General features: G+C 51.3%; 1 protein-coding gene across 1 annotated transcript in view; it reads right to left on the reverse strand.

The window, feature by feature from the left end:
* Positions 1-12,552, reverse strand: part of LOC132576661 (carboxypeptidase A1-like) — a 28,955-nt gene continuing 16,403 nt past the window's right edge. Inside the window, exons 8-11 of the mRNA XM_060246030.1 lie at positions 8,426-8,516; positions 6,907-7,106; positions 4,321-4,405; positions 1-220 (exon numbers count right to left, since the gene is read on the reverse strand). Of these exons, the coding sequence (XP_060102013.1) occupies positions 33-220; positions 4,321-4,405; positions 6,907-7,106; positions 8,426-8,516 (564 nt within the window). The 3' untranslated portion in view covers positions 1-32. The remainder of the gene's footprint in view (positions 221-4,320; positions 4,406-6,906; positions 7,107-8,425; positions 8,517-12,552) is intronic.

Below are 12,552 nucleotides of genomic sequence, written 5' to 3' on the forward strand. Positions count from 1 at the left end.
CCCAGACATGGCCACTGGAGCGCGGTTCTGGTTTAGTAAGGGTGGTCTCGTGTGTGCTCCATGATGACCATCAGGCCAAGCCAGGTCTCCTCAGCGGTCGGGATGATTTGACTGGCAGGGAGCATGAAGCCGTACCGGCCCGTGTCTCTCAGCTCAAACGTGTACGAGTACTTGATGCCTTGCTCGTAGGTCCAGTCGATGGTGCCCCCACTGGCTTGGTCTAGAAGGAAGCACACGAAAGGAAGGGAGAGAGTCATGTCTGGGCTGCATGACTGCCAGTACCTCTTCCTTCAAGAAATGACGGATCGACATCTGGAGGAGAGGTCCATCAGTGGCTATTTGCCACAGCGTATTGTTGGAACTCTCTGTCTGGGGCAGCGATGCTCTGTATTCTTGGTGCTTCAGGGAGGGCACAGTGGGAGGGCTTCTAGTGTCCTGGCCCCACTGGTGGACCTCCTGATGGCACCTCGGAGGTTTTTTGGGGCCACTGTGTGACATAGAGAGTTGGACTGGATGGGCCATTGGCCCGATCCAACATACGTTGGATCCTTCTGTTCTTAAGTCTGGGGCAGTGATGCTCTGTATTCTTGGTGCTTGGAGGGGGCAACAGTGGGAGGGCTTCTAGTGTCTTGGCCCCACTGGTGGACCTCCTGATGGCACCTGGGGGATTTTTTGGGGCCACGGTGTGACACAAAGTGTTGGATTGGATGGGCCATTGGTGTGATCCAACATATGTTGGATCCATATGTTCTTAAGTCTGGGGCAGTGATGCTCTGTATTCTTGGTGCTTGGAGGGGGCAACAGTGGGAGGGCTTCTAGTGTCCTGGCTCCAATGGTGGACCTCTTGATGGCACCTAGGGGTTTTTTGGCCACTGTGTGACACAGAGTGTTGGACTGGATGGGCCATTGGCCTGATCCAACATGGCTTCTCTTATGTTCTTCTGTGACACAGAGTGTTGGACTGGATGTGCCATTGGCCTGATCCAACATGGCTTCTCTTATGTTCTTAACTGTTTATTAAACAACACAGGTGCTTTTGGGACTCGGAGCTGTTAAGATTCTAAGCAAGAGGCGGGGCGAAGCACATGATGCTTGAATTCCATTTTCTATATGGCTTACCGGAAATCACACAAACTATCAGGGCGCTTTTTTTGTAGAAAAAGCCCAGCAGGAACTCATTTGCCTGTTAGGCCACACCCCCTGTTGCCAAGCCAGCCGGAATTGTGTTCCTGTGCATTCCTGCGCAAAAAAGGCCCTGCAAACTATTCATGGTAGACTGGGGATTCGAACTCAGAACTCCAACGTACTGGACTGGACCTCCAAGACCCGTTCCCAAACAGAAGGGGTTTTGTGCCAAAAAAAACTCAGGTAGCAGAAAGATCTGTGGCATCCACCCCATAATTACAGAGAACTCTCTGAAATTATGAGCTCTTTAAAAATAGATGAAGGGCCACAGAAAGATTTATTGCCTGGGCAATGAGATCTCTTCTTCACTCCCAGTATCTTTCACCTTTCTGCGTGTGCCACCAGTTTCCAGTTTTAACTCTCGCCTAGCTAAAAGACTTTTGGGACAGGAAAGAAAACCTCTTACAGAGGGACTTAGAACTGCTGCAACTTAAAAACATCGCTCAACCCTCCACCCACCCGATGTTGCAACTTGTAGAAAAGACTGTCTCTAGGAAAGCCAAATTCTGAAACTAAACCACATGACATAAATACATTATACGTTTTGTCCTGCCTAAGGATGGGCACGAACCACAAAAATGCTGTTTGGTTTGCGGTTCATGACTCAACATCAACCCAGCCGGTTCCCAGATGAACCAAACCAGTTTATTTCAGTTTATGGAGAGCAGAAAGCATGGGTATAAAGGGACTCTGAGTCATTTAAACCCCTTCTGTTCACTCGGAAGAGGGTTTAAATGGCTTGGAGCCCTTTTAAACCTTTGCAGCAAAAAAACAGCTGAGCAGCAGGGAGCAAAAAGCAGAGGTTTAAAGGGACTCCAAGCCCTTCCGAGTGCTCAGAAGGGGTTTAAAGGGCTCGGAGCCATTTAATCCCTTGCAGCAAAAAACAGCTGAGCAGCAAGGAGCAAAAAGGGGTTTAAAGGGACTCCAAGCCCTTTAAACCCCTGCTTTCTGCCATTCACAAACCACTATGAACTGCCTACAAACTGCTTAAAACTTTATGGCACTAGGCCTGCCACAGACTTTAGTTCACAAGGAAGGAACTGGCTAAAATTCATCACAAATTTTTCATTCATGAGCAGGTCCTGGCCTCTGCCTGTAGATTTAATTTAATTTTTTTATTTATACCCCGCCCTATCCCACAAGTGGGCTCTGGGCGGCTTATGACATTAAAAACCTAGCCCCACTGGTGGACCTCATGATGGCACTTGAGTTTTTTGGCCACTGTGTGACACAGAGTGTTGGGCTGGATGGGCCATTGGTCTGACCCAACATGGCTTTTCTTATGTGACACAGAGCGTTGGACTGGATGGGCCATTGGCCTGATCCAACATGGCTTCTCTTCTGTTCTTATGTGACACAGAGCGTTGGACTGGATGGGCCATTGTCCTGACCCAACATGGCTTCTCTTCTGTTCTTATGTGACACAGAGCGTTGGACTGGATGGGTCACTGGCCAGATCCAACATGGCTTCTCTTCTGTTCTTATGTGACACAGAGTGTTGGACTGGATGGGCCATTGGCCTGATCCAACATGGCTTCTCTTCTGTTCTTATGTGACACAAAGTGTTGGACTGGATGGGCCATTGGCCTGATCCAACATGGCTTCTTTTATGTTCTTATGTGACACAGAGTGTTGGACTGGATGGGCGATTGGCCTGATCCAACATGGCTTCTCTTCTGTTCTTATGTGACACAGAGTGTTGGACTGGATGGGCCATTGGCCTGATCCAACATGGCTTCTCTTATGTTCTTATGTGACACAGAGAGTTGGACTGGATGGGCCATTGGCTTGATCCAACATGGCTTCTCTTATGTTCTTATGTGACAGAGTGGTGGGCTGGATGGGCCATTGGCCTGATCCAACATGGCTTCTCTTATGTTCTTATGTGACACAGAGTGTTGGACTGGATGGGCCATTGGCTTGATCCAACATGGCTTCTCTTATGTTCTTATGTGACACAGAGTGGTGGGCTGGATGGGCCATTGGCCTGATCCAACATGGCTTCTCTTATGTTCTTATTTGACACAGAGTGTTGGACTGGATGGGCCACTGGCCTGATCCAACATGGCTTCTCTTATGTTCTTATGTGACACAGAGTGGTGGGCTGGATGGGCCATTGGCCTGATCCAACAGGGCTTCTCTTATGTTCTTATGTGACACAGAGAGTTGGACTGGATGGGCCATTGGCCTGATCCAACATGGCTTCTCTTATGTTCTTATGTGACACAGAGTGTTGGACTGGATGGGCCATTGGCCTGATCCAACATGGCTTCTCTTGTGTTCTTACATTCTTAACCTTACAGAAACTTTAAACAAACCACCTCCAGACCAGATCATGTCATAATTACAGAATTAACAAAGACCATGATCCACATCACTGGCAACAAGTCGTCAACCACATTTAGGCTGATAGCGTTTGGCATAACATAAGCACCTGGATGGTAAGGTGCTAATAAGATGTTGGGGGAGGCGATGACTTCAGGGGACATCCGCTGGATCAATCGAAAGCCAGTACGAAGAACTCCATCAGACAGGCCCTGAGAAACTTGGATAAATCCCGCCGGGCCTGGATCTCCAGCGGGAGCTCATTTCACCAGGTGAGGGCCAAGACCAAAAAGGCCCCGGCCCTTGTTGAAGCCAGTCGGGCATCCTTAGGACCAGGGATCACAAGAAAGATGTCCAGCTGACCTCAGAACCTGGGGTGGGGGGTGGGGTGAGATGGTCCCGAAGATATGCAGGCCCCAGGCCGTAAAGGGCCTTAAAGGTAAGAACCAACACCTTGAAACAGATCCCGTACTCGAGGGGTAGCCGGTGCAGTTCACGCGGCGCCAGATGCATCCGTGCCCATAAAGGCCTTGATGCTAATAACCTGGGCTTGGGCATCCTTTTTGAATGCAACTGAACCAGCCTGTGGCCTAGGAACCGTTCATTCCCTGCCCAGCGGCCTTCCATGTGTCTGTTCAGAGCCTATGTGCAGCCAGGCGGTGGCGCAGAAGGTAGCTAAGGGGATGGCTTGAGCATTGCAGCCTAACTTGCAGCCATTGCTTCCAAGTCAATAAAGAATGCAAAAGCCGGGAAGACATGAGAACTGTTGACTGCCCTCCGGTGGACTGGAGGACCGCTATAGCGACTTACAGATAGTGGTGATGATGCTGCCGTATTTGTATTTGGTCCCGTGCAGGGAAGAAAGAGCATCGACCGCCTTCTTAGCGAGCGCATCCTGGAAGAGAAGAGGAAAGGAAGAATAAGTTCTGAGACAGTGGGCTTTCCCTGAAGCTCATTTTCCTCACTTGTGTTGCCATTTTGGTGTAGCGGTGAAGTGTGCGGGCTCTTATCTGGGAGAACCGGGTTTGATTCCCCACTCCTCCACTTGCAGCCTTGGGTCAGCCATAGCTCTCTTATCTGGGAGAACCGAGCTTGATTCTCCCCTCCTCTACTTGCAGCTGCTGGAATGGCCTTGCGTCAGCCAGAGCTCTTTTATCTGGGAGAACTGGGTTTGATTCCCCACTCCTCCACTTGCAGCTGCTGGAATGGCCTTGGGTCAGCCAGAGCTCTGTTATCTGGGAGAACCAAGTTTGATTCCCCCCTCCTCCACTTGCAGCTGCTGGAATGGCCTTGGGTCAGCCAGAGCTCTCTTATCTGGGAGAACCGGGCTTGATTCCCCCCTCCTCCACTTGCAGCTGCTGGAATGGCTTTGGGTCAGCCAGAGCTCTCTTATCTGGGAGAACCGGGTTTGATTCCCCCCTCCTCCACTTGCAGCTGCTGGAATGGCCTTGGGTCAGCCAGAGCTCTCTTATCTGGGAGAACCGGGTTTGATTCCCCCCTCCTCCACTTGCAGCTGCTGGAATGGCCTTGGGTCAGCCAGAGCTCTCTTATCTGGGAGAACCGGGTTTGATTCCCCACTCCTCCACTTGCAGCTGCTGGAATGGCCTTGGGTCAGCCATATCTCTCTTATCTGGGAGAACCGGGTTTGAGTCCCCACTCCTCCCCTTGCAGCTGCTGGAATGGCCTTGGGTCAGCCATAGCTCTTGCAGAGCTGTCCTTGAAAGGGCAGCTTCCGGGAGAGCTCTCTCAGCCCCACCCACCGCACAGGGTGTCTGTTGTGGGGGAAGGTGATAAAGGAGATTGTGAGCTGCTCTGAGACTCTGAGATTCAGAGTATAGGGCAGGATATAAATCCAATATTTTCTTCCGGTTTTTCTTCTTTCTGTTCCACATGTTCCCTCTTGTGGTTGCTTGAATACTACATTGCTTTATGCCCTGCATAAAAAACCTGTAGTTTAAAATTTTGAGAGAGATACGCTGGACAATGACTCTATGTAATATCAAATCGACCACTGAAGGAACCAGCATGTGCATACAGGGGAAAAACCTCAAAGAAACAGGAACTTACAAACAAGAAAAATGGGACTGCAGATAAGCCCAATCTGGGGCAGGAAGAAAGTGTACAGCAGGGGTGTCAAACCTGTGGCCTGGGGGCCGAATCAGGCCCCCAAGGGGCTCCTGTCAGGCCCCCAAGCAACTGGCTCTTGTCTGCTTCCTTCTCCCTCTCTTGCTTCCTTCTGCATCACAGCTTGCTTTGCCAGGCTGACTCAATCACAGGAGCTACAGAACATAGCCTCTATTTTCTCTATTGGCTGAGGCTCCTCCCCCTCCTGGTCCCCTTTGCCCAGTCCCCTGGATTCCATGGAAGAAATACAATGAAAGCACCTTTAAGACCGAGTGCTAATGTTTGAAGTATGTTTTAAGGGGTTTCTTTAAATCATAGAATGCTAGAACTGGAAGAGACCTCCAGGGTCATCTAGTCTAACCCCATGCACAATGCAGGAGCTTCACAGATACCTCCCCACCACCACCACATACATCCCCAGTGACCCCTGCTTAGGGTTACCAAGTCCAATTCAAGAAATTAGGGGGTGGCTCAGTGGTAGAGCATCTGCTTGGTAAGCAGAAGGTCTCAGGTTCAATCCCCGGCATCTCCAACTCAAAAGGGTCCAGGCAAATAGGCGTGAAAAACCTCAGCCTGAGACCCTGGAGAGTAGACTGCCAGGGGAGGGCTGGTGGCTCAGTGGTAGAGCACCTGCTTGGTAAGCATAAGGTCCCAGGTTCAATCCCTGGCATCTGCAACTAAAAAGGGTCCAGGCAAATAGGCGTGAAAAACCTCAGCTTGAGACCCTGGAGAGCCACTGCTGGTCAGGGAGAGAGGGTGGCTCAGTGGTAGAGCACCTGCTTGGTAAGCAGAAGGTCCCAGTTCAATCCCCGGCATCTCCAACTAAAAAGGGTCCAGGCAAGTAGGTGTGAAAAACCTCAGCTTGAGACCCTGGAGAGCCACTGCTGGTCAAGGGAGGGATGGTGGCTCAGTGGTAGAGCCTCTGCTTGATAAGCAGAAGTTCCCAGGTTCAATCCCCGGCATCTCCAACTCAAAAGGGTCCAGGCAAGTAGGCATGAAAAACCTCAGCTTGAGACCCTGGAGAGCCGCTGCCAGTCTGAGTAGACAAGACTGACTTTGATGGACCAAGGGTCTGATTCAGTATAAGGCAGCTTCATATGTTCAAATATGGGGACTTTGGGGGTGGAGCCAGGATACTTTGGGGTGGAGCCAGGAGCAAGGGTGTGACAAGCACAACTGAATGCCAAAGAGAGTGCGTAGCATGAAAGTCTTCCGAAAACAGCAGCTGAGAAGGAAGAGGTCGAAGGGGCAGCCAGCACTGCCGAGCCCTACCAGCTCCGGGGCATCTGCGGCCTTTTTGGTGGTGTAGCCGAAAGGGTAGAGGAGAAGCTGGGAGTAGCTGTGGATGGAGATGAAGGTTTTAATGTTGCCGTGGCTCTTCACAAAGTCCACAATGGCTTTCACTTCGGGCTCGGAGTTGGCGTAGGGTCCGCGGTACGTCTCCGAGCAGGGGTTCCCGCTGGAGCCGGCCACTGCAAAAAGCAAAACTCTCGGTGACGGTTGCTGTTCATGTGTCAAACCCCACTGCATCCTTTCTGTAACCTCCTGATCCAACAAGTCCATGTCTGATAAGGACTGGATGGTGTGCAGGGCTTTTTCCATAGCAGGAACTTCTTTGCATATTAGGACACACCCCATTTATGTAGCCAATCCTCCAAGAGCTTACAGGGTTCTTCTTACAGGGCTTCCTGTAAACTCCAGGAGGATTGTATACATCAGGGGCGTGTGGCCTAATATCGAGGCTTTTTTTTGTAGCCGGAACTCCTTTGACTATTAGGCCACACACCCCTGATGTAGCCAATCCTCCTGGAGCTTACAGCAGGCCCTGTACGAAGAGCCCTGTAAGGAATTCTAGCAGGACCTCCTTTGCAAATTAGGCCACACACCCCTGATGCAGCCAATCCTCCTGGAGCTTCCAGCAGGCCCTGTACGAAGAGCCCTGTAAGGAATTCTAGCAGGACCTCCTTTGCATATTAGGCCACACACCCCTGATGCAGCCAATCCTCCTGGAGCTTCCAGCAGGCCCTGTACGAAGAGCCCTGTAAGGAATTCTAGCAGGACCTCCTTTGCATATTAGGCTACACACCCCTGATGCAGCCAATCCTCCTGGAGCTGACAGTAGGCCCTGTACGAAGAGCCCTGTAAGGAATTCTAGCAGGACCTCCTTTGCGTATTAGGCCACACACCCCTGATGCAGCCAATCCTCCTGGAGCTGACAGTAGGCCCTGTACGAAGAGCCCTGCAAGCTCTTGGAGAACTGGCTACATCAGGGGTGTGTGGCCTAATATGCAAAGGAATCCCTGCTACAAAAAATGGGTAGGAGTTTCATGGCACTGTTATAGCTCCTGTGAAGAAATGCAAGTTTGCAGGGCTTTTTCTTTCCACCACAGCTCCTCTAAAGAATCTTGGGAACAGTAATCTAGTGAAGGTATAAGAGACCCCCCACCCCTCCAAACCAGGCGTCCCCAACATGGTACCTGCGGGTGTCATGGAACCCTTTGATCCCTCTCCTGACGCCTGCCAAGTGTTTTTAGAAAGCGTGTGAGGCCAGGAGGGCTTCTGATTGGCTGCAGGATTTTTTGAAAAGTTGGTTTGCAAAGTTCCACTCGGCCCTAAAGCTCACGCTCAGGCCTGGCTCTGCCATAGGCAAGCTAGGTTATCACCTAGGGCACCACCCTTCTGGGGGTAAAGAATTGTGCGCCCCACCACGGGACTTGGTAACGTTATCCGTGCGAGGGGAACGGTCTGAACTCCCTCAATGGAAAAGGAAAGGAAATAAAAAGGAAAGTACCTCCGAACCCTGCATCCCAGTTCCGGTTGGGGTCTACTCCGACGCAGGACGAGCCGCTGTTGATAGATCTGGTCTTGCGCCACATGCGATTCTGGAGCGGTTAAGGAAAAGGAATCCTTTTTAGTTTACTGTGCTGCTCGGAGCTTCTGGCTTCTGGCTTTTGGTTACTTTAGGCTGGTTTCTTTTTCAAAATCTATTCACTGCAGGCGTGCCTTTTGGCCAGTGACTAACCCTGCCCTGTCGCCTCCAGGTAGTGAGAAATACAACCACACGGTTATACTGACCAAATAACAAAACTATATTAACGATAAAGCAAGGTACAATTGCATTAATAGCAATAAGCAGCAAGGAGTTCCGACGTGCAGGGGATCAACTTGAAACATCCTGCTTCCATCATTCTTCATGGATGGAGTGCTCCATTCATACTAGATATGCAAAGAGAGCCAGTTTGTTATGGAGAGCCAGTTTGGTGTAGTGGTGAAGTGTGCGGACTCTTATCTGGGAGAACCGGGTTTGATTCCCCCCTCCTCCACTCGCAGCTTCTGGAATGGCCTTAGGTCAGCCAGAGATCTCGCAGAGCTGTCCTTGAAAGGGCAGCTTCTGTCAGAGCTCTCTCAGCCCCACCCACATCACAGGGTGTCTGTTGTGGGAGAGGAAGGGAAAGGAGATTGTAGGCCACCCTGAGAATCTGATTCAAAGTGAAGGGCAGGGTATAAATCAAATATCTTCTTAGAGAGCCAGTTTGGTGTAGTGGTTAAGTGCGCGGACTCTTATCTGGGAGAACCAGATTTGATTCCCCACTCCACGTGCAGCTGCGGGAATGGCCTTGAGTCAGCCAGAGCTCTCTTATCTGGGAGAACCAGGTTTGATCCCCCACTCCTCCGCTTGCGGCTGCTGGAATGGCCTTGGGTCAGCCAGAGCTCTCTTATCTGGGAGAACCGGGTTTGATCCCCCACTCCTCCGCTTGTGGCTGCTGGAATGGCCTTGGGTCAGCCAGAGCTCTCTTATCTGGGAAAACCGGGTTTGATTCCCCACTCCTCCCCTTGCCCCTGCTGGAATGGCCTTGGGTCAGCCACAGCTCTCTTATCTGGGAGAACCGGGTTTGATTCCCCCTCTCCTCCACTTGCAGCTGCTGGAATGGCCTTGGGTCAGCCACAGCTCTCTTATCTGGGAAAACCGGGTTTGATCCCCCACTCCCTCCACTTGCAGCTGCTGGAATGGCCTTGGGTCAGCCAGAGCTCTCTTATCTGGGAGAACCGGGTTTGATTCCCCTCTCCTCCACTTGCAGCTGCTGGAATGGCCTTGGGTCAGCTAGAGCTCTCTTATCTGGGAGAAGCGGGTTTGATTCCCCCCTCCTCCACTTGCAGCTGCTGGAATAGCCTTGGGTCAGCCAGAGCTCTCTTATCTGGGAGAACCGGGTTTGATTCCCCCACTCCTCCACTTGCACCTGCTGGAATGGCCTTGGGTCAGCCAGAGCTCTCTTATCCTGGAGAACCGGGTTTGATTCCCCCGCCTCCACTTGCACCTGCTGGGATGGCCTTGGGTCAGCCAGAGCTCTCTTATCTGGGAGAACTGGGTTTGATTCCTCACTCCTCCCCTTGCAGCTGCTGGGATGGCCTTGGGTCAGCCATCACTCTCGCAGAGCTGTCCTTGAAAGCAGGGCCAAATCTAAGGGGGGGCAAAGGGGGGTGCTTTCCCCTGGCGCCGACAGAGGGGGGGCGCCAAATTGGGTATGGGAGTCCATTGTATTCTATGGGACCATTAGAATGGCCATAAGGGGGTGCCATTTTTTAATTCCCCCCCCCCCTCAAAAAACATGTCGATCCGGTCCTGCTTGAAAGGGCAGCTTTTGGGAGAGCTCTCTCAGTCCCACCCAGCTCCCAGGGTGTCTGTTGGGGGGGGGGGGGGAGGAGAAGATATAGGGGATTGTAAGCCGCTCTGAGAAAGGCGGGGTATAAATGTGCAGTCTTCTTCAGGCTCAAGGCATAGTGTGTGAGCAGAGTGCCTGTCTTTAACTTCTGGAAGCGCCGTTTGTGCCTTTGTGAATGTATTAATAATATCTGCGGTTACAATACGTTGTGGAAATACCGCTGTTAGTTGTTTGAAGTGGAAACTTTCTGCATGTCTACTGTGAATGCAGCACCCCATGCATGAAGAATGATCGAAGCCGGATCACTCCGCGTCGGGACGCCTTGCTGCTTCGTGTTGTTAATGCAATTGTACCTTTACTGTATTGTTAATATCATTTCATTATTTGAAGAAGAAGATGAAGATATTGGATTTATATCCCGCCTCCACTCCGAAGAGTCGAGGGGCTCACAATCTCCTTTCCCTTCCTCCCCCACAACAGTCACCCTGTCAGGTAGATGAAGATATTGGATTTATATCCCGCCCTCCACTCCGAAGAGTCTCAGAGCGGCTCACAATCTCCTTTCCCTTCCTCCCCCACAACAGACACCCTGTGAGGTAGATGAAGATATTGGATTTATATCCCACCCTCCACTCCAAAGAGCCTCAGAGCGGCTCACAATCTCCTTTACCTCCCCCCCCCCCCACAACAGACACCCTGTGAGTAGATGAAGATATTGGATTTATATCCCACCCTCCACTCCAAAGAGCCTCAGAGCGGCTCACAATCTCCTTTACCTCCCCCCCCCCCACAACAGACACCCTGTGAGGTAGATGAAGATATTGGATTTATATCCCGCCCTCCACTCCAAAGAGCCTCAGAGCGGCTCACAATCTCCTTTACCTCCCTCCCCCACAACAGGCACCCTGTGAGGTAGATGAAGATATTGGATTTATATCCCGCCCTCCACTCCAAAGAGCCTCAGAGCAGCTCACAATCTCCTTTACTTTCTTCCCCCACAACAGGCACCCTGTGAGGTAGATGAAGATATTGGATTTATATCCCGCCCTCCAAAGAGTCTCAGAGTGGCTCAACAATCTCCTTTCCCTCCCCCCCCCCCACAACAGACACCCTGTGAGGTAGATGAAGATATTGGATTTATATCCCTCCCTCCACTCCGAAGAGTCTCAGAGCGGCTCACAATCTCCTTTCCCTTCCTCCCCCACAACAGACACCCTGTGAGGTGGGTGGGGCTGGAGAGGGCTCTCCCAGCAGCTGCCCTTTCAAGGACAACCTCTGCCAGAGCTATGGCTGACCCAAGGTCATTACAGCAGCTGTAAGTAGAGGAGTGGGGAATCAAACCCGTTTCTGCCAGATAAGAGTCCGCACACTTAACCACTACACCAAACTGGCTCTCCATTTGGTCGCTATAACCCAGTGACTGTATTTCTCTCTGTCTTGAAGTGACCTCTCTCTTGTTTTAACCTCCAGGTAGTAGGCAATGATAACGGAGAGAACCACAGAAGTAGCAACGCAGTGCAAAAAAGAGACCATGGCTGACTGAGTAACAATGTGATCGTACTGTTCTATTGATTTTGAAATGTGATGTATGACATCATTTATGAATAATATTACAATTTGAAAATTAGTTTATCCTGTTGTTAGTTAACCAACTATGGTCTAACCTCCTGGTAGGGTTGCCAAGTCTCTCCGCCGCTGTGGCAGAGGACTTGCTCCCATGTGCACGGCTAGGGTTGCCAATCCCCAGGTGGGGGCAGGGGATCCCCTGGTTTGGAAGCCCTCCCCCCACTTCAGGGTCATCAGAAAGTGGGGGGAGGGGAGGGAAATGTCTGCTGGGAACTTTATTATTCCCTAAGGAGATTTATTCCCATAGAAAATAATGGAGAATTGGTCTGCGGATATCTGGGGCTCGGGGGGGGGGCTGTTTTTTGGGGTAGAGGCACCACATTTTCAGTATAGCATCTAGTGCCCCTCCCCAAAATACCCCCCAAGTTTCAAAAAGATTGGACCAGGGGGTCCAATTCTATGAGCCCCAAAAGAAGGTGCCCCTATCCATTATTTCCTATGGAAGGAAGGCATTGAAAAGGTGTGCCATCCCTTTAAATGTGATGGCCAGAATAGGCTTCCCAACCCTCCCGCCCTGGCGGGGGACCCCAGGATTTACAGCCTCTTCCCTCGCTCTCCAAAGAAACGGAAGCGGGGGGAGGGGGGGAAACGGCGCCAAGGAGCGTGGCGAGCCGCCCCATCTTGGAGGATC

Source organism: Heteronotia binoei, chromosome 8, assembly GCF_032191835.1.
Source record: "Heteronotia binoei isolate CCM8104 ecotype False Entrance Well chromosome 8, APGP_CSIRO_Hbin_v1, whole genome shotgun sequence".
Lineage (NCBI taxonomy): Eukaryota > Metazoa > Chordata > Lepidosauria > Squamata > Gekkonidae > Heteronotia > Heteronotia binoei.